This window comes from Diadema antillarum, unplaced genomic scaffold (assembly GCF_040938485.1).
Source record: "Diadema antillarum isolate AM-2024a unplaced genomic scaffold, OU_Dant_1.0 scf00000122, whole genome shotgun sequence".
Classification (NCBI taxonomy): Eukaryota; Metazoa; Echinodermata; class Echinoidea; order Diadematoida; family Diadematidae; genus Diadema; species Diadema antillarum.
Genome location: NW_027271011.1, coordinates 2866525 through 2890105, shown reverse-complemented (window position 1 = coordinate 2890105; position 23581 = coordinate 2866525). Strand labels below are relative to the sequence as shown.

The window sequence follows — 23581 nt, the reverse complement described above, 5'->3', positions numbered from 1 at the left end:
AGCAAATAATGAGCTCTTAAAATTATTGGATTTTCCATGATACCTCTGCCCTTCTCAAAACAAAAAAACAAAAATGTTAGCATACTTTCCATAAAGGGCCTAGTGTACATGTACAGTAGGCCTACACTGTACACGTGTATGTAGGCCTACTATGTGATAATATATTGTTTGCTATTAAAAGGTGACTGTAATAAACCTATAAAAAAGATGAAACTTTGTAACATCAATAGTATGCCTACATGGTGGCTTCCCCAAAGTGGATATTGTACAGCATACAATACTTTGTTGCTTTGACTGAGACCAACTCAACTGTCATTCATAGTAACACCTGTTCTATGATGTGTACGTGTGCGGAAAGAATGTGTCATAAAAAGCAAAACTGAATCATCTTCTTGAAGTTTGGCAGTTCCATACTCTGAGCGTAGAATTGTAGGGCCTACACGTTGGTGCAGTATTCAATTTTGTAGTCTACACTCAGTTGTAGATGCAACAAGAAGGGCTGCAGGAGATGTTCTAGGCCTTCAGAGATTTTCGAAACATACAATGTACCTGTTCTGTATTTTAAGAATTCCCTTCTTGTAATGTACGTGTACAATATGTAGGTACACAGACAGCTTGTAGTAGAACATTGCTAATCCAATCAAACAAACCAAAGTCAGATAAATGTACCATGGGTACAGTTCTGTGTTCCATGTACAGTACTTTACTTCTTGTTTGATCATAATACTGATTTGTACCTGTGAGTATGGTCATGCAGCTTTTTCTGTGGCTATTTTGGTGTGTGCATTTTATAACTAGGCCTACTGTAAAACCAGAAATATTGGATACAGTACATTTTGATTTCATGAATTTTGTGAGAGCCAAGATTCGCAAGATTAAAATCAAACCTGAAAGATCTTGTCTTCTCTGCACTGTTTTATGCATTGAATGTCAGTTTTGTATGGCGGCATTTCACAAAAATCTCATTAGCAGGGTATAGGAAAGGGGGGTGGGGGGATCAACATTTTCTCATATCAGTCATAATATGATACATGTAACGTTGTATACACTCCCTGTGTTAAAGGTACTGTTTACCATTAGGAAAAGTTAATGTACATGTATGTACATGTATTTCAAAAATGTTCGAGTTTATTATCACATTTGATGCATACAAGACGTGTATGTGTACAGACTGTACATTACAGTGTAGGTCAGTTGTATCACAAAAATCCTATTAAATACGTACAAATAATTGCAATAAGACCTAAAAATATAAGGAAATCACTATCTAAACCAAAACTGTAGACGGTTTATTCTAGTAGAAGCAATTTTATTGTAACTTTTGTTCACATTTTGTGTGGGGGACAATTTAACATTGATTTAATGATTCACTTTTTACATTGGTTGTTTCTATCCCTAATTCACATTTTAGAACTATTTACATTTGTACTTTTGAAACACTATTAAAAGCTGGGTTTTTGCTTTATCTGCAATGGTAAATTATACCTTTAAAACCCTCAACAGGTCAGTGTGACCTTACCCCTGTCAAGTAGGGGTGCTGTAGCTTGATGGATGACGTGGTATCATGAGACTGACTCTAGTCAGGTGAAAGTGTTCTCCCTGCCCTGTTAACCCGTTGAGGACAGACTGATTTTGCTACAACATGCATTTCCCATAGACGCCTGCCTGAGGTATACTGTAAAACGAGGAATATTCGCATGCATTTCAATTTCGCGAATTTCGCGAACGCCAAGATTTGCGAAATTAAAATGCATGCAAAATTTCTTATCTCCACTATACGCATTGAACACAAGTGGAAATTCGCCAAAATTGCTTGCCACGAAAAAGGCCGTCGGCTCCAATTCGCGAAAATTTCGTGCTGCGAATATATCATGTTTTACAGTACTTGGGACTCGTCCTCACTGGATGAGGTTTCCATTTATTTAAACTATCTCCTCACTGCTGATGTTTTGTGAAACAATCTCCACATCTATACAAAATTTGTGTGATCATAAATTGTCTACTTTATACTGTACATGCATGCACATTGTAGGGGCCTACCTCTAACCCGAAGCCATCTCGTTATTGAAAAATATTTTCTCAAGAAATTTTCTTTGTGATTTTTATCTTCACGATTTTTTTTCTTGCAAATCTTTATGATCACTTTGACATATCTTTGCTGCCTTTGTACTTCTTTCTTTGTTGAACTTGAAAGCATTGATGCTTCAAGCATTCTATCAAGGAGTTTCTTCCCGTGGAATATTGATAGCAGTGTGAACGTGGCTGTCCTAGCAGTGAATGCTGCTACAATGTAGCTCTACTGTCTTTCAGCAGATCTTGTTGTTCACAAGCAAAGGCTGTATTCCAGAGCTTTAAAGGGATCGTATAGTTTTGATTGAGACCTAACTTCAGGTTTCTAACACTTTTTGGTGAGATAATGATAATTTTTAAATGAAATATGAAAGAGCATGTAATTTTAAGAGGAATTCAGCATTTATTTGATGAAAATTGGTTTTGAAATGTCTGAGTATATCCAAAAAAGAGCGATCGTAATAAAACTTGGGACCCAGCTTTTATTACTATCGCTTTGTTTTACTTTGTTTTTGGGTGCCTCAGCCATACCAAAACCGATTTTCATCAAATAAACTTTGAATTCCTCCTAGAATGGTATCCTCTACTATTTCATTTACGTGGTTTCCTGGTACATTTATCTCGAAAAAAGTTAAAAGCCAAATTCTCATCTCCACCAACACTAAACTATCCCTTTAAACATTGAGTTCTCTGTGTACAAGTTGGAATGATACGGTTGCATACACTGTATTCATGAAAACAGGAGCCATTCCATCTCAAACATAACCCAAGTGATGTGATGGCAAGGTATCGGCCTCACACAACTTACGCAAGATGTACTGCTCAGACATCCCATCACATGCCCGCAAACCGGAGCTACCGAGTCTGCCCAGTTCTGGACTGTATAAAAATTTGAATACTGCAGTATTTGTGGATCGATGTGAAAGGTCTGTAGACACATGTAGGGCCTATTGATTGCACCTTGTACATTATAGACCAGCAACTGACTTCCTGATATGCGGCAACACAACCTCCCACAATTGAACTATTTAGTGGAAAAATGAGCAAAGAAAAATGGGATTCCATTGGGATTCGAACCCGAGACCTCCGGATTGCTAGCCCGGTGCTCTACGGACTGAGCTTTAGAAAGCCCTAGTACTGTATACGCTATAATTTTCGCGTACATAAATTTTCGCGAATTGCCGCTGTCACACATTTTCGCGATTGGTTAAATTCGCGATTGGGGGACCAGAGAAAATATGAAGTGGCAAAGAAAGTGAATTTTCAACTTCATAGCAAATAAGAATGATACTACAATGTAGTTATACACTGCACGAAAAAAACTTACTAAACTCTGCGAACTAGTAAGTTAGAATTCAACATTTTTGAAGTGGATAAGTCCATCGCGCTAGATTTCTGACGAGTGGTTCCCTTGTGATAATGGATTGGCTCTCTGCAGTATTCGTAAGTAGACGTGGACGTGCTATATGTACAGATGTACAGTGTACGTAAACAAGCTTAGCCAGTATGGTCTGTTCGGTAAGCCGTGACATGGTAAACTAGTACTGAAATTTTCGTATCATCAAGGCAAAGGATTCATTTTGGAAGGTAATATTTTCGCGTGTTGTTAATTTCGCGAATAGCTCCCGACTCGCGAAATTCGCGAAAATAAAACCCTCGCGAAATATATAGCGTATACATACAGTATACAGTGTTTCTCCCAGAAACCTTTAATTCTCAGTGCTCGAATCGTCAGAAGCTGTACCAGTGTGTATGTGTGTCACACACACACACACACACACACACACTTGAACCTGACATAATTTGGTAGAGAAGTAGCCTAATGCCATCACCTGTTACCCTTCCTATATCCAACCCTCCAAATTGTATTCCTCCTTTCCTAGAGCATGAATTAGATATGACCAATACTGGGCAAGCACCGCAGCTTCGGCCGAGTCTTAAACCTTTTTTAATATGTCAAGTCAAATAGCTCATTTGACAAATGGAGGCAGTGTTAATTGCATTTATTAATCAATGCAAATTGGAAATCTTGTGAGTCAGTGTCGAAGCATGTCGGGAATGCCGTTAGAGACACAGAGTGATGAATGAGGGCAGATGGAGGCCCAGTGATTGGGGTGGGGCCCAGTGATGGGGCCCAGCAGTGGAGGGGGACCAGTAAAGAGGACTCCAGATTTGGGGCCCTGACTGGATATTAAAGGGACACATGAGCACTGTAGATATGTTTGCATATTTCGTGTGAGTAACGGGACAGTTATCATGATGTGGTCCGTCATTACTATCAGTGGTCGTAATAACTTTTTTTTTCCCATCTCAGAAGAAGATGGCTGGATAGCTCATACTCAGCTGCACTAGCTGGTCTTCCATGGGGGTCCAGGTGGGAGTACTTGGGACAAAACTTCTCCAAGTTATAAAATGCACTCTGTTCTTTGTGTCAATTGTGATGAATGAATGAAGCAGGATCCTGTACAGTATTGTACGTAGGTTGTGACTCTCTCACACATAAGACGTCCATTTTATGTCCCATCTGATGGACGGAGTGTTTTGCTTCTCCTGGAGGAGACGGCATGATAACAGACAGCAATGCTGAATAAGATTCACTTGGGCTCAAACTCGCACCCGAACCAGAGCTCCATGTTATTGGAAGGCAATCTACAATAATTCACTTCCGACTGAAGTCACCCCGCTGCACTGAACATAATGCTGAAATTCAAACCACAACAGTGACACCATGCTCTTTTGATGTGATGGACATCAAAACAAACAAGAGAACATGCAAAATGGGAAAAATATGACTTTACAGTCATTATCCTCATCATTATCATGATTAATAATTGTTTATTAGCATCATAATCATTGATTTTGTATTCAAAGCATATAAAGTGCCATATGAATGCAATTATTACTATTATGATTGTTATTATTATGATTGTTATTATTATTATTATTATTATTGTTATTATTTGTGATTATTCTTGTATTGATGATGTTATGAAATTACTACAAAAATCTCAAGTCAAATTATGTGGTGATGCTGTGATAATGTAGTGTAAGAAAAACACAGTTACAAATTTGCAGGGATACACATATGTATGTAGGTTATTGAATGTGCGTCTTCATATTAAGTGGGGGTTGTTCTTCACCAAGGCAGTATTTTGCACTCTGCCAGTTGTTGTAGATCCTTTCCTCCTACAAAGCGGGCATGTACAATTGTGTACATTAGTGTACATCATCCCCGAGTGTGGGAGGCTTGAATGGAGGAGGGGACATCGCCATGGTATTCTGTGATGCCTGGTAGATGGGATGCGGGGTGGATGGGACGCCATGGAAATCACATGTGGCTGTGTACCGTACATAGTACACACACACACACACACACACTCGAGTGTTCTCACATCCACCAACAGACAGACAGACAGACAGGCGGGCGGACAGACATGCATACTGCGAAGAAGAACTCCGGACCCAGGCTGAATTGCAAATTATTTCCCAATGAATGGCATGATAAATCTCTCCTCATCTACTGTACGGTACCCCCTCACTGGCTGGCTGGCTGGCTGGCTCCGCTGGCTCCTCTGCTGCAAATTGAACGATTCCCCCTCCAGGCACTTACTACTCCCATCGTTGTGGAGAGGAACTTTTGCTTCCTGTCTCTCAACCCTTTCCCTCCCCCCCCCCCATCCCATCTTCTCCCTCCCCCCTTACATGTACCTTTCACATTTATAATCAGGATTTCTACCCCATTCCCTGTAGAAAATGGTCCATGCATTATCGTCTGTGAGAGGACATGATTGTGATTAAAAGAAAAAGTTATGCCTCTTGACAAATTGCCCTACATTGACGTTTAAAAAACTAAAAGACAACTCGACGCAAGAATTTCATCAATTCAAAGTCAAGCTTCTTATTCATTAGCATTAGTGGCTGACTTTTGCATGAGGAAGGAATCATTAAACCCATTGAGGACGAGTCCCAAGTATACTCGGACAGGTGTCTATGGGAATGTGTGTTGTAAGTAGCAACATCAGTCCGTCCTCAATGGGTTAATTTTTGTTCTTAGTTTTTGTTCCTTTGCAAGGCCCTCTTGAAATGTCTTTGTCAAGATAAAGTAAAAGGAGATAAGTTTCTTATTGCTAGTGACTGCTACAATATTTGTACTTTCAAGAAGTAGGCTCTTATTTCTTGATCTTTGGACTCCCATTGTGTTGACAAATTACTTTATGGGCAGTTCCAGTGTTACGGACATTACATTTCAGACAAAATTCGCAACTTCAAAAGATCATTAAGATAACAAAATATTTTCATTCTGAATTCATACAATGGAATCACTCACATATGAGGCTAAGTCATAAACAGTGAAAATGTCAATCCATTTCACCACATCATATGGCACTTACTGCATAAAATGTTGGCCGTTACGGACATTACATTTTTTGGACATGACTTTTTGCATGCCTATGCAATCATTGAAAAGTCTGTGAGTTTAAGCACATAATAAGACCAATGTAGGAATAAATTGAAAGGTAAAGAAATGTTTAAAGAAAATAAAATCACATTTAGTGAAATAGATGGCACATGTCCCTCCTAGAGCCAAAACTTTGGCGTTACGGACATTACATTTTAAGCGTTACGGACATTACAGATTTGTCCACTTCCGTAAAGTGGCAGGAGTCACATGCTTGTATTAATATTTTTTATCATTTTCACTTGGATGGTAATCAGTACACATTTGACAATGTTGCCATAGCCCTTTCATGAGATCTTTTATTTCAGGAATTGCCCATTTGAGGACTATTTGTTCAATATAGACCCCTACTTTAACAATTTGTTGACTTTTCTATCATATTGGAATTTAATCAACTTATTCAATGCCTGCAATACAGTCTTGATTTATAAATAACATATAGATCAGCCTTTTGACTTTCTACTACAATTAAACTTGTAATTACTCAAAATGTAATTTCAAAGAAACGTTACGGACATTACACTTTTAATTCACATCTACATAGCCATCACTGCGCATAACTGCACAAATAAACAATTTTTATTTCAATCAACACTAATGCATAATCAAAATCACATGAAATAATGGCTCAACAAATGCTCAGTATGTATTTTTACACAATAAATGTTTAGTTTTACTTTCTTTCTTTTTCCCTACAGTTTGTTGAAGTACTCAGTCTTTTCCAGGGTCAGAAAAGTCTGTTTTGGAGAATATTGTTCATTCTGCTTCCAAATCACCTTGGAAGCTAGAAAGGTGTTCTTGACCAATTGTGGGAGAGGGTCTACTACTACTAATCCATCCTGTTCTAAAAATGGCTCTCCTTCACTACACTGAAAGAAATATTAATGGATCCTTGTCTTTTTAGAAATTTTCATAAGCGATGGACTATCTTCATTACTTAAATTCCAACCTCAGTTATCCAGCAATCACTTTTCTGGATTGCTCTATTATCCAGATATGGACTGGTACATGATTTTCTTTGCATGATTTGGTGCAAAATATGACTAAAAGTACATAACACTTTATTCTTTACAAAGTGATTGTAATTCAAGACATTAAACATTGATCGCTATGGTAAAACATTATATTTCTACCAACCAAAATACTGTAGCTAGAAGGAATAATGAGGAAGTGTATTTCATTCACATTCCATTTGATTTCCACATTATTGAATAATAAAACATGAAATTTTCATTTAAATTATAATATTGAATAGTCAATTAAAAATATCCTACACAATTTGATTAATAAAGTGTCATGCTTGAGCATATCTCCCTTATCCAGCAATATCATTTTATCCAGATGGCTACCGTTCACGATATGGTTGGATATTGAGGTTGTACTGTGTTTCCTTAACAGACAAGTCAGACCACAACTGACTATACATTGTGTAAAAGGCTTTGTCTAGGGATGTTTCTGACTGTTTCTCTTCTTTAACAATGTTTTAAAACACATTCTTGCCATCATACTAGTATAATTACTCAACTTGATATGCTGTTGCTGTAAGATAGCTTGCATCCATGTATTTCATGGCAGAAATAAGTAGATACAAGTAATAAGATTGTATAGAGGAATGCAGAAGATTAGTCAAAACCTTGTTGAAACACTGCACTTGTTGCTGAGTAAAGTCCCAAATTGATTTTCATACAAGGGCTGGGGCATTCATTGTGACAGATATCAATATTGTAGGGTAGAATACAAACTATTCCTCAAAATCATACGTCTAATACTTTTACCACAAATGTGTAATGTCCGTAACACATTGGTTATGTTATGTCCGTAACACTTTTTAAAAGGAATTATGCAGGTTCTCGAAAAACTGTGTGGATATGTTGTGTGATATCACATTTTAGCTTTGCGTTTTAATTTAGAACAAAATTAGACCAAAACACAGTGTGTTACAAAAACTTTTACATCTAAAACGTTACGGACATTACACTTTGACAGAGGTGGAAATTCAGAAAATTGAAATGCTCATCTTTTAAAAAAGAATTAGTTTCTTTCGATACCAAGAAGGATGATGTAAAAATGAGTCATCAGCTTTATCATAGCATAAAAATGGTTGCCTGAAAGTCATTTTATAGGGAAAAGTTCTACTTCAGAATAATTACATGCAAATTATACTGAATTTTTCTGCAATGTCTCAGAAAACAACACACGATTTCAAAAGCTAAAAAAATAATTTTTTTCCAAGTTGTTCCAATTTGTTTCATCATATCAGTTTGATATGACCCTTCCTGAATACTTTCCAGGGTAAAACAAAGTTGTTGCTTGATTTTCATTTTTCCACCCTCAGGTAACATTTTTCACGGAATTGCCCTTATATAAAATTCTATCACACTTGTCTGAAAATAGTTTGATTTCCGCTGCTTGCATAGCTGTACGTGTAGCAGCGTGTTGATGATGGTGATTACTGCTCAAGCTACGTTTACACCAGTCAGGTCTCAGGCGACCATAGACAAAACGGGATGGATGTTTAATACTGTTGTAATGGGACAGGTTGGGCAAATGTGTGACAGGCCGTGATTGCTGTGGATGTCGCGGTAGATTTTTAAACTATCAAAAAATTTGCCACGGCAGTAATGGTGCTACATGTACAGTACGCGCAATAGAAAACGCCCGACGAAAGTGCGTCCAAATTTCGTCCCAACGCTTTTTTCGTTGTTGATTTCGTCGGGGACGTTTTCAACGCTTTTTGCGTCCAGACTTCATGGACGGATTTTGGACGAATTCAACGAATTCAACGAAATCCCCGAACGCTTTTCCGAAGCTGTGGACGCTTTCAACGCTTTCGACGCTTTCAACCCTTTCAACGCTTTCAACCCTCTGTACACATCACACACACAGCTACACTGTATACAAAGTTAGCTCGAATCGCGAATTGCTAGCTCTCCCTTCGTCGAAGTTGTCTAGGTTTCCCGTCCATTTCTCTCATTTTCTCTCTTTTGCTTTCGTATCATTGTATCCCTTTCTTTTCAGAGTACAATCATACTTCTGAGAGTTTAGTTTTCTCATTTTTATTAAGTGATTACCTTGTTTGCAACAATTTGGGGTGAGTTTTTGTTCGAGTGTTTGTTGAGTTTTTCGATTGAACGATTTGTCGATTATCTTCGTGTGTGCGAGGACATCGTACCCACTCGTTTGTTTCCGTGTAAGTATTTTTACCGTAAAGTGTCTTCATCGTTCGTCTTCACGCATCGGGTTTTCACCTAGTTTTCCTCATCGTAGTTTTCCACATCCATTTTTTTTTTCCGGTGCAAGATACTCTGTGTATTTTCTGCTACGGTAAAATGCCATCGTCGATAGTTTTTGTGTATTCATCGTAGTTTTCCACCTCCATTTCATTTTTGTGTGCCAGATGTGTAGCTAGGTCTGCGATGTCTGAATCGTTTACAGGTTTGTTTTGAGAGGGATTTTGAGGGTTTCGCGGTGGATGAGATTGACTGGAATGATAGTGATAATAATAATGATTCTACTATCTAGTGGTGTTGATATACGAGCTCTTTTGATGATGCAATTTATTTCGTGTGACCGACCATCATGACGTTGGCGATGACGAGTACGAAACGAGTAGCCTACACATGTACAATGTAGGCCTGTAAGACGAGAGTGACACTGACGACATGGCCTGGCCCTGGGGGGCGGTTTTAGTGTTGGCTCGCTCGATCGTGCACTGGAGTGGTCTAGAGACCTGCATTTTATTTTTTCATTTAATTGTATCCTTTTGCCTTTTCACTCTGGTTTACTGCTACCAAAATTTATGTCTCTGAAGAAACTCAACCAGAAGTTAGACAATATGTTTGCACATCAAGCCCAAGTCTGTCAATTGCGATGTTCCTACTCCTTTTTAACTCGAAATCCCATTTTCTTTGCTCATTTTTCCACTGATAAATTATTTAGAACTGTACTGCATTTCTGATGAATTGCTTTTGTGTTATATCAAGAGCCTGCTGAGTAGGTGTTTCATTCTATCCTTTCAATTATCTTTCTATCACTTTCTTCTTTGACCCTGGATGGAAAAGAAAAACCCTATCTTGCCATGTAAAGACAGAACACATACCATCATGAAATATCATGACATTACTAAAGTAATAAAAGAAATAGGAAAGCGATGAAAATTCTTGTTTGTAAAATCATAAATCAAAGGTGATTTCATATGAACCAGCTCTTTGAAACGTATTTAATTTGCCTATTGATACTTGCTTTGCAAGTACACTGTATACGTTTTCTCTCCCATGGACTTTGTGTCCCCCTTTTTTTATGTGCTTTAATGATGATTATTCTAGTTTGTTTTGTCAATATCATCATTATTGCTGTATCATTATTACCATACTTTGATATGGTTAATTGCATTTGTTGATTGACTCTCACTTTCATTTCGTTGCCTCCTCTTGGTACTTGTGCAGATCCTTTCTAGGGCTTGCTGTTTGCTCACCCCCTCCCCCCCCCCCCCCCTTTGCTGTTGCTATTTCACTCTTTACCTTTCTTTATCTCTCTGTTGTTCCTTATCTTGTTTGATGTTGCCTCCATATTCATCCTTTTCCTTCAATGGTTGCCCCCTGGCCCTCACGACTATTACTAACCTTCCCCTGCCTTTTGTCTGTCCATCCTCCTGCTCTAATCCCCCTCCCTTTACCTGTTGGGCTCCTTGCCCATGACATCCTACCCTCTCCTTTTGTTTTCTTTGTTTTGTGTCCCTTGCCTGTTCCTGACTGTTCTTGTTGTGTGAAGTCGCTTTACATGTATGTGGTTGCTTTTTCTGCCTATTTGCCATTTTGCTTCTGACGAAGATTCTGCTATGATCGAAAGCTTAGGTCCCTTTTGACTCTATCCTAAAAACATTCATGTACACTCCCAAAACTTGCTGGGCTAGTATTTTTTGTAGTAATGGAAACTTCATTATCTAGCATGGGAGGGGGAATGCTTTCATTTTCTCAAGAGAGCATTTGTGTGAGAGAATGCAAAACTTGATTGAGTGTTGCCAAGTTGTTTTCAAGCTTCTTCATTTTATTTGATCTTAAGCATAATCACTTTCGTAAGTACATGTACAGTATTACGATTTCTTCTCCCCTGACTGTAATCGGAAAGTTCGCCATAACGATGATCGCTAATGTGTTTGGATGTGCCGATATGGGAAACACGTGGTTCAAAGGAATGCACCATGTGCTACTGCAAGTTTAATGGATAGAATGCGCCATAGGCTTAGTTACGGTAAACAGTTTACGTTCGATGCGAATGATTATTACGTCTTTCAGGATCGAGGAATAATACACACAAAACATGCAAACAAACAAATCCACGAACGAGTGTTGATAACCAAAATTCATATAATGAAAAGTAATAGGCAGTTTTGATGAGCGTGAAATTAATTGTCATAATTTTGCTGTTTAATCGGGTGGTGGCTGCATCACATAGGACATCGCAGTGAATTTGTCTAGGCATATGAGACATTTCATATATTTCTGTGATTGCATTTTTGAGTGATTAATCAATTCCTTTTAACTGTTCGGGAACATATAAATGCATTGTACTTAGATCAAGTACACAATAATCGACGGTTCGATGTATGCGCCTAAAGAAAGGCGAAAGAATCAGAACATCTTTGCAATGATTCCTTTAACTCAACTCACCAGCGAGTTCTTCGATCGATATTAGACCAGTGCGCGCATTCTTTCGACTGGCACCTGGGGTCTGGCACGCACCTGGTTTTGTGGAAATTTCCACAAAGGGAGAGGGTGGGGTTTTTCCAATCCCAAGAGACCGCATTACACAAGAAGACAATCTCGTCGCTTCTATTATTTTCCGTCACTTGTGTTTCCCCCTTATTCTTTGCTAATAATGAACATTTAGGTTGAACTTGATGATGGTTGTTCACACGTGGTTCCTTTTGTTGTGAGGTGTAGGTATTTTCTTTTTTATCATTCTTGGGAGGGGAAAGAAGAGTAAAAGAGGGAAAACTCATTTAAATAAACGAAGGGCACGTACGCTCAGCATCCACAGCAAGCCGTCTTTTACATCAGCATCGTTGATTATCATCACCATCATCAGGCATCACTCCGATAATTTTGTCCTTTTCTTAAAAACATTTAGAAACACGATCACCATCACTCGAGATAAACACGTAGCAGTGGCAGATCCAGAGGGGGCGCATGAGGCGCACGCCCCCTTTATTTATCGTTAAAAGAAAAGAAAAAAAAGAAACTTTAGTGAAACCCGGAAGTGGCACCAGAAATATTACAGAATTCCTGGATCCGCCCCTGCCTGTACGAAAATAAATGACAACAAACAAAGTATCAACAACCTCCCCGACAACTACATAAACATTACCACAGAGCACACCGAAGCGGCTGGGATCAAACACCCTTCGAAATACTGCAGCAAAGCGGGAAATCGCCGTTACTAAAATGCATATGTACACAGTGCGAGGCAATTGAAAGAATTACCTTTAAATATTTCAGAATATAAAGGGAACAAATTAAGTGATATGAAACGAAAGAAATCGTATACCAAACGAGAGGTATATGAGAAACGACCTCCAATATTATAGGCCCTTAGCCGCAGCATATCAACAAACATGAGTAGGCACACGGAATATGCGTGTTTGGGATTCCTCCCTTCTATATTTCTTTCCTGAACTACTAGTATTCCCAATGCCCGAATAAAATAATGACTAGTTTGTTACTCTGATTTCTTCATCTGAGGTAAGGAAGTTCGTTCATCCGAAAACGAAAGGATTGACACTCCGAAAGTTTGCTAATCGGACAATGCCCCCCCCCCCCCAAAAAAAAAACAGCCCACAAAATGCTCGTTAATCAAATTATTGGTTAATAATAGTGAAAGACGATAATAATGATAATAATAATAATAATAATAATAATAATAATAATAATAATAATAATAATAATAATATAACAAAAGACAGAAATAAAACAATATATGGCCCTATAGCAATTACCCGCAGCATGATTACATTTTCGAATCAACAAACATGGATAGGCACAAGGAATATGCGTGTTTCGGATTCGAAATAACGCCGTAACCATCGGAATAGCGCACCCGTTTTCTTTTTAGGAATAATGAACACCAAGGAAATGAATAAAGATTTCAAGCTATAAGAATCCAACGTAATTCTTGCCTTAATGATTTTCCTCCCTTCTATATTTCTTTCCTGAACTATTCCCAATGCCCGAATAAAATAATGACTAGTTTGTTACTCTGAAAGTGGTGTTGTGAGTAAAGGAAGTTCGTTTATCCGAAAACGAAAGGATTGACACTCCGAAGGTTTGCTAATCGAACAATGACAAAAAAAAAAAAAATAAAAAAAAAATAATAGATTTTATTTTCACACTAGGTACGAACGTCTGCAAGGTGTAGGGAATTTGCGTGTTACGGAACATTTTATCAGTTTCGCATCAGCGAACTTTACGTGGGTACTACAAAAATGCCTCCCCCCTAAAAAAAAAAAAAAAAAAAAAAAAAAAGTATTACACCAACACTTGAGCATAACAACAAACAAGAAAGCTAACAAACAAATAAACAACTTAAGATTTAATCTCATTTAGCTGCTTTGAATATTTCACGTTCCGTCTGTATATTATACTTCTTTTCAGAATTATCTCTCGCTTCCCGCTTCACAACTAGGTAATAAACGATGTCATACTATACTTATTGTCTTGCTCTAATATAGAATTCATTATTCCAAAAGTTCGTTTATCCGTGAATACAAAAGGCTCGATACTACAGTACTACGAAGGTTTGCTTATCCGACAATAACGCACCTACCCAATCACAAACATTCGTGCATTTTCGGATTATGAATCATAATATAATTTGACTATCACATTTACGAACATCTATACTAGTATTTCGTGTAGGGAAGTCGCGTGTATCTGAACGTTTCATTTTCGTACTAACGAACCTTTATATGGGTGCATGGGTACAACGAGCATGACCCTCACCCCCCCCCCCCCCCCAAAAAAAAAAGAAAGAAAGAAAGAGCTTAGTCAAACTAAGAATCAGTCAGAATTAGTCGCTTTGAAAATTCCACGTACCGTCTGAATTATCTCTCTGTCCAATAAAGAAATAAACGATATGAAACTAAGAATTAAACTTATTGTCTTGTTTTAAATATATATTTTTTTTTTTGCTTTTCTGATTCAATAAAAAAACGGGCAATGTAACGCGCAATTGCTGAAGAAAGAAAATATATTTAATGACCAAATAACGGCGAACAAATCCTTCTAATTCCTTTTTTCCTCTTTTGGGGGTTAATTTTCTTTCTAATACTCAAATGGATTTTACGTACACGCAATTTTAGTGAAACCATTTTCTTTTTGGTCGGCATTCTACGATAAGGTTCCTGTGGGTTCCCGCTCGCCAAAATTGCGTGATTTCTCTTAAATACTATGAACCCGAATGATCTCTGATTGGTAATTTAGTCTATTTCATGATCAACAGTTGTTTATTTTCTGCTTGTAAGAAAAAAAAAAACACCACGTGAACTACTCGTACTAGTACATCGTACATTTCTTATCTCTGTTTTGTTCAGCCAGTCTCACCTGCCTGGTTCAGCCCACAGAACGTGGTTCAGGCGAGCGAGCCATGCCATAGCAATGGCGACGCACACACGGCGCACTCGCCTTTCCCACCACGTGCACTTTCCCTGGTTAATACGGTTACATGCAGCCAGCAGCATGAAATGTGATGTATCAGGTGACTTACTAAATGCAGTGATAACGGTACCGTACTTACAGCTAGGGTAAGGGAAACTAAAACTTTTACAAATTGCTTCAATGAAAACGGCATCGATATATGTATACATGTTACCATTTTAATATTATCATGTGTATCAGGTGAATTCCACGCCTGTCTACAGTTCTCATTCCGACCGCTGTGCTACTTGCTGAGTCTTGCAGTGTGATTCTTGCCGGCTGGCTAGTGAATGTGGCCACTACACACACGTGTATTCCATGTGCGCCTTGGATCACGGACGCTTCTAACGAAATTTGGACGAAACTGCCGAGCTCCGAACACGCATTTTCCGAACGAGCAACGCATTTGCCGAACGGAATTGAGCGGGCGGTCGTGCGTGAAATGCGTCCACAAAGCGTCCACAAAGCGTCAGAATCGTTGCTACTGGATCGATAACGAAAGTTCGTCCAAATTTCGTCCAGATTTCGTTGCTACTGGATCGATAACGAACTTTCGTTGGAAAACGAAATTGACGGAGGCGTTTCTTATTGCGCGTACTGTATACATGCATTCAATGGTTGGTCTCCGGATGCCCAACAATCTGTAGAAAGTAATCTGCGATTGTAGCTGATTTCAAATTTCAAATTTTAATTGTCTTGATGAATACAGATTGTATATTTTGTACACATAATACTTTGAATTGAAGTGAAGCGAATGTACAAAATGCTTTCCACTGCATTTCAAAGGTCCTGTTTACCTTTGGGAGCAGTGATTTAAAAAATGTTCAAGATACTGTAAAAGTGGAAATTTTCGCAGTGCTGAAATTTTTGCGCATTTCGCTCATCCACAAACTAGCGCGAAAATAAAAGCACGCGAATATTTTTGCTTGCCATATATGTTCCTGTGCGGGATGTCTTGATTCCGCGGAATTAAAAACACACGAAACTCTTCTTATCCGGCCAAGCGCGAAAAATTAGTCGCGCGAAAATATCCACTTGCGCGATACAGCATTACTTTTGATGTGTCGGTCAGTTGTATCACAAAACATCCTACCACACAAAATCTTTGCAATAAAGCCTAAAGGAGATACATCACTATTTTTCTCATTAAACCATAAATATAGACGGTATAGTCTGGAAGTTTTACATCTTTATTATAACTATTGTTCACAATTTGTATATTTAGCAATACTTTACATTGATTACAAGTTCCTGGTTCAAATTTTATGGTTGTTTCTATCCGTAACTCACATTTGAGAACTATTTTGAAGCACTAATGCTGGGTTTTTGTTTTATCTGCAAAAGGTCAATTATGCCTTTAATGCTAAAAGGAAAGCCCAGGTGGTGTTATGCATTAACCTTTTCACACTTACTCTAGTCAGTCTGTTGATGTTTATTAAACAATTCTGCATTTTGAGAATAAGATTTTTCTGACACAAACAGGGTTGCTATGAAAAAAAAATTAAAAAAATGTATATTCACAAAATCAGCAGGAGACTTGAAGTGTATACATACAAATCTAAGATATAATTTCAATAGATTGTGTACTTCCTTTAAATAGCAACTCTGTAGAACAGAAGTTGCTATTCAAATTGGTGAGGCATTAAATTAAGAAAGTGGTCCCACCTACTACAATTCATGTAGGGCTGTAATCGAGCAAATGAGGATCTTCATCACATTAAAAGTCTATCAAGTATCATATCACATAAACTGAAGAGCACCATTTTGAATGACAGTTCTGTATCAAGATAGATCAAAGAAAGGACTACTGTAGCTTCAAGTTAACCTGCATGTTCATATGTGACCCGCTACAACAAAATGGTCCTAAAGTCGCGCACGGTCGAAGCCGTGAAAATCGAGTTTGAAGTTAGAGCATCAAAATTGGTCAAAACTTACGATTTTCTGAATTTGACATGTTATTAGAGTCTGACATGTCTTCTATCATCTGTCGAAATTTTGAAGCAAAATGATGAAAGGAAAGACCCAAAATAGCGTTTTTCTGGGCCATGTTTTTTTGGCGTTTCAACAAAGCAGAAACTGGTTCGAACATTTGGATTGAGCGCCACACATAGGCTCCGCCCCTAACAACAACCAGAATGATCTCATTGGTCAGTTTGCTGCTTGCCGCTAACTGAAGCGTGAAGCTCACACACTGCCCAGTCGGCTGGCGCGTGCGGGCGGGTTGCGCTATGCCTAGCCGCTTCTCCTGACATCCCGGTCACTGATTGGTCGGTGAGGAGACCGCCGACGCTGTGTTTGAATGAGCATTTCGGGGGTTGCTAGGGCTTAACTTCTAGGGCAAGTCCAAGATAAGGTCCCCTCAGAAGGCAAAATTTCATCTTTGCTCAATATTGGCATGTTTGGTATCATTTTGAAGCTTATGAGTTGAAGTTTTGATTTCCATGGAGGAAAAAATTATATTACATAAATTTATGCAAATTTTAAGGGCTTCATTTGCATAAATGTGAAACACAGCGTTACGTATGGGACATTTATAAAAATTCATATTAATTCCAAGGAGAGCAAATGATATTTGATTAATATGTGGACATAAGAAGTTCATCAAATAGTTTAACTTGGTATGAAAATTTAGGGATTATGCAAATGAAATGCAAATTAGCTCGTGTCCTATCATGAGATGTCCCATACGTAACAAATTGAGGTCAATTTTTTAAGTTTTTTCTGAAATTGCTAAGGTTATATTAATGCCCTTTTGGAAAGTTCTAATTTATTGTTTAGAGAAATTAAATACCATAGAAAAAAGAAAAAACAGTAAAAGGAGTATTTTTTATTAGGCATTGAAATAATGTTACGTATGGGACAAATGCGTTATGTATGGGACATCCTCATACATAATGCATGTGAATGCATGTAGCTAGCTGGGAAGGTCTCTCAGTACACAAATGGTCAATCATCCTGAAGAAAGCATCCCAACATTTTAGCTACTTTTTGAGTTATAGACACTTTAAACAATACATGTACTTGACTGAACAATTTTCAGAAAGGGGGAGGGGAAAGTGGCAAAATACACAATGAAAAATCAGCATTAAAGGGATGGTATAGTTTTTTGCAGAAAAATTGGGATTCAGTTTTCAACATCTAATGAGATGATTGGAAACCAATTATATGAATTACTAACGAGCATACAATCCTAAGACTAGAGGAATTCAAAGTTTAGTGATGGAGATCCAATTTGAAATGGTTGTGATATAAATATTTAAAAAAAATAAAGTAAAATGATTTTTTTTTTTATTGCAAGTGATACACAAATTGTCCTTATTCAGGTTTCAATAATAGCCACGACAAAATTCTTGGGTATACATACTGAGGTGTGACTCGAATCAATGACCTGACTGCTAGACAGACATCTATCTACTCGATCACTGGGGTTCCACGCAGCAGGTATTGCTTATTTATAAAAATTAATATTTCTTGTGTCAAATTGTTTTTTATTGAAACGAAATGGCAAACTGCCCTTCATCAATGATAGTAAACACTTTAAACTATTCAATTTTTCAGTAGTAACTATCCTGATAAAAACAGGGCATACATACTCAGGTTGGTCATAAAAATATAGAACATGATTAAATATGATTATGATGGTAAATATTTGGGGAATATTTTTCCCTTGTCAATCTGGATCAGTATTTGAGTAGTTTCAACTGATTCAATTTCAATAATTATGCAAAAATTTGTTTAAGGGTATTTTCCAAAATTACTCTGCAAAATACCCATGAACATGTCTCTCCACACACTAAACGAATGGGGGACAAAGGGCATGCATACTCAGGTTGGTCATAAAAATATAAAAATATGATTGAATATGATTAGGATGGTGAATATTTGGGGAATATTGCTTCCTTGACAATCTGGATCAGTATTTGAGTAGTTTCAACTGATTTTACTTCAATAATTATGCAAAATACCCCAAAACATGGTTCTTCACACACTAAATGAATGGGGGACAAACTGTCCCATACGTAACTGTCCCATACGTAACACGTCATGTCTGTCTTTAATTAGAACCTGTAATTAGAGCTTTTTGCCTAATGACACGAAACTTACCTGTGATAATCTTGAGTGTTGTGACTTTCATCACAGTGAGTTACAAGTTGTAGAATGAAATACTTTCAGAGAGTTTTGAGGTTGAAAAAAATGTTCAAAAAAACAAAATGTTTCTGGTCCCATACGTAACGGCACATATTTTCTCTTCTAGAATATAATTGTGAAGGTCATTTTTCTCCATTTTTTGCATGATTATACTTCTCCTAGATATCAATCACCATGATAAAGTTTAATATGATCAAAAGCCATTAACACTATTTTTCAGGTCATAAAAGTCTCTGAATGTCCCATACGTAACGCGCGTGTTATCTTGGACTTGCCCTCTATTGTCCGGAGGTGAATACTGACTTGCGTGTCTCTTGATTGTGACTGCGTCGCAAGGAGAACTTTTAGGGCGCTTTTCTCGTAACAGTCATTTCCCAGACGTCTTGACATGCTCTCTTTTAAACATCGATATCTCCGCAGCCGATTATTTTTATAATACGTGTTATATATCAATTTAAAGCAGAAAGATTAGGAAATTGTGTCATGCAATTTTCAAATAATCGACCTCGCCCGACTTTAGGATCATTTTGTTGTAGCGGGTCACATATATTCATAATCTAATACTGAACACAAGTTTGGGTGAGTATCATGACTTGATGACTCGATGTATCATATTTTCTTGATGAATGTCATGATATTCAAGTTTGGTTCTCTATAACCTGTATGCACACATGTACGTCTGTACAAGCAACACACAGATGTCTACAGATTACAAATTATTTGATACAAAATACTTTTGAAGATACAATAATTACAGACAGCATGGATACAGTAAATTACGATCCATCCTGAAAGTTGGTCTGTCAAGTCCTACAATTTACTTGTCATGATTAAGCTTTTTTGAATATCTGAATCCCTAGTAAGGTGGTTTTGAGAACATGATGCAATGTTTACAATGGGACCTCCAGGCCTTGTTTTCTCAATTGGCTGTGACAGAATTGTATCACATGCTACATGTTGTATTTATCACTTTCATTTTCTTTAACGGGGGAGGGGAGGGGGGGGGGGGGGGGGTGAAAAGAAATTCTTTCTTTTTATCATTCATTCCAGAAATGTTAAACTGCTCACAGCGTGTTAAGATAGCCTATCATTGTATCAAATTTCCATTTGACTTCTTTTGATCCATTTTTTTTTTTTTAATATTTACCTCTCCTGCGTACGGTGACTGGTCGTTGATATCGCCACCACGATGTCACCTTGACGGACACCAAGTAGGCTCCCATCACTAGCGATAAGAATACCAGTAGACCAATAAGCGCGCAGAGACTCAGGAAATACCACGAATTTCTCTCGTCTCGGCCGGCCTTTTGTATGTTCACGTTCACATCCTCGGGTGTGGGTTTCCTGTTGGGTTTTGACGGTGCTACGTTCCCTGATAAATCCACAGTAACTTTCACTGGGGAGCTTTTGTCGTCTTTCAATCTCGGTGGCGTGGTCATGGCAAGATCTACGTTTTCGTTGTACAAGGAGGTGCAAGATGTTCCGGCAGCGGAATTGCACTGCCGGCAGACTGTATTGCTTGTGGATGTACATGGTTCAGCTTCAAATTCCCCTTGCGAGCATTTGGAGCACGGCACACATATGCCAACATATGGGAGTTGATCTGTTGGCGTTTTATTAGTCCCACCCGTTCTTGTTCTGTGCCCACTGCGACCAACTATGGACCAGGGAGGATGGTGGTCATGATCATGATCACCTCGATGACGATGTCGACGTAGTAGATCGCCTATGGTCCACTCGACTTCGGTTGATCGCTTGGACCGGGACGCGCCCGGGGACTGCGGTTCGTAGTACTCCTCTGGGCAATCCACAGAACGCCGGTGCACTTCGTGTTTTCTCACCGTGGAGTCCAACATAGCCCTGCCCGACATTGGGTGTAGTAGGGACGAGTCGTCCCGTAGAGACGTAGACAGCGACAACGTCGGCAAAAGAATTTGTGAATTGCTGATAAAACACAGCAAAATATACCAAATCCTTTCCTCCATATTGCTCGGGAATATCCCCGGATTAAAACATTAATATATCACTCTTACCAGACGGTCGGTCATCGTCCCTTAGTCGTGAGAAAGAGCGTAATATTGTTTCTGGAATTCCCCTCTGTTGTGTTGTGCAGGTCGGATGTCAACACTCGCATCCATTTTTGGGATCTATGCTACTAGTTCTTTTTTCCAGACCCTATGCTTGTTTTTCTGTCACCTCACAGAAAAAAAAAATGTATTGCTGACACTTGGTAGTCCTATAAATGGCCGGCGGAAACGGGGGGGGGGGGGGGTGCTCAGGCCCCCACATTTTTTTGCACCATACAAAGGAATACATAAGGTGTCACCACTGAAGAAACCCGGAAGTTGGAGACCTTTTGTTTTGTTTGTTTTTGTATTGTTTTGTTTTTTGCTTGTCAGGTGAAGAAACCCGGAAGGGGCACCAGAAGTTATGCTGAAGGCCTTTTTTTTTTGCTTGTTACTGTAGAGTAGCTCATGAAACCCGGAAGTCGGGGGGGGGGGGGGGTATTATGAGCCAAATGCACCTTATATCTTTCAAGTACTGCAAAGTTATACCATCGGTAAAATATGTAGTGCGATACAGTACTAGTACTTAGATTTAGCAGCATTCAACAGAGGTTATGAGGAAAAAGGGCTGCCGAAAACGCAGATGATTATATTTTTTATTAACATAAGAGCAAAGAAAAAGCTGATGATTGAATGTCAAAGTAAATCTTGTCAATAACTTCATCTATCAAAGAACAACATCAACAACTTATGGCATACATTGTGATCATTCAGTGTTTTCTTACTAAATTGAATTCATAACAAATCAATCATAATTTGTTGAAGAACCAAATCTTTATCATACTGAGATTTCGTTCTCCATCATTGGTACAAGACAGAATAATGGGACCTGATTTTTGCTGAAGATTTTCAAGAATCACTGTGTCGGTGTGTTCAGCCATGTTGTAGAAAACTCAAATGTCAGGATGCAATGAATGCCTCTTATCTGCACATTGAAATTAAATGTCATAGCACTTTACTCTTGTGTAGCTTGTGTTTGCTTAAACAGGGTTTTAGGAAGGCCCTAATTAGCTTAAGTTGTCTCAGTTGTTTAACTACTTATTCTTTAGTATCATCTAAACTTTCTGGAAGCTGTTATATTAATGGGATAATGTGACTCTTTTACCTGAATAGATTAATGATTAAAGTCATACACGGGAATTGTACGCCTACAGGTGAATGAAATGAAATCACTGTTCTAATGTAATATGAAAAACTTTTATTAATCTACGAGCCAGTGCCATAAAAAAAAAACAGTCAGAAAACAAGAAATGTGTCTGTGAGAATGAGACTAATCCCACCCAGCTCATTAACAAAAATATGACTGTCAGCCCTGCGACAGATAGAAAAAGAAAATAAACAAACAAAAATAGACTGCGTATAAGGAATGGCGCCATCTACTGTTGAGTGACTAGCGAGGCAGCATCCCCATGACTCATAATTTGGATCGTGCACACAATTTTTCAATAATTATCATCTAGTTTTCTGTCCATTCGTGTTTGCTATGAATTTCATATGAGGTGTTGACCCTAATTCCTGTTTCACTGAGCGAAAAACTGATGACTCAAATTCGTAGGCTCTGTTACTTTCTTTTGGAAAAAGATGGATCCCTCAAATTCCTTTAGCAATCCCGTTCCGATGAATTATTCAGCAAACAATAAGTTTGTAATTACGATTTTGATAGCATCCCCAAAACCCTTTTTACCGTCAATAAATCCCAAGGGAGCAGGGCTGTGCCCCGTTTACTTATGGGAAAAACAATTTAAGGAAAATCTTTCTGCAGTTTTCTTTATTTTTCCATTTTGTCGGATACTATGGGAATATAGATTGATTACAATTTTCTCCTTTTTTGTAAAAAAGACAGCGAATTCTGTTTTTTGCACCACTGTGGTAATTTCATTTTTTTTTCATTAATCTGATTACCCTTGTGTGACATTAGAGTAAATCATCTTAGATAGACTACAATATTACTGAAAGCTTTCCTTTCATTGGGAGTGAATTAAATCAAATGCTAAACAGATTAGTTTTGCACATTATTTCATACTATAAACATATCGATGCTTGGTTGTTTTGTTTTGTTTTCTTGAGTGATCAATTGAGTCTCGAAAGCTCCGCTTTTCGGTGGATCACTCTTTGTGATTGCTATCGGCCCTATAAGATGTATAAGG

General features: G+C 38.1%; 1 protein-coding gene across 1 annotated transcript in view; it reads right to left on the bottom strand.

The window, feature by feature from the left end:
* LOC139720151 (uncharacterized) overlaps nucleotides 1-21493 on the bottom strand; it is a 101749-nt gene extending 80256 nt beyond the window's left edge. Inside the window, exon 1 of the mRNA XM_071631519.1 lies at nucleotides 20516-21493. Within this exon, the coding sequence (XP_071487620.1) occupies nucleotides 20516-21353 (838 nt within the window). The 5' untranslated portion in view covers nucleotides 21354-21493. The remainder of the gene's footprint in view (nucleotides 1-20515) is intronic.
* Between the last annotated feature and the right edge of the window lie 2088 nt (nucleotides 21494-23581).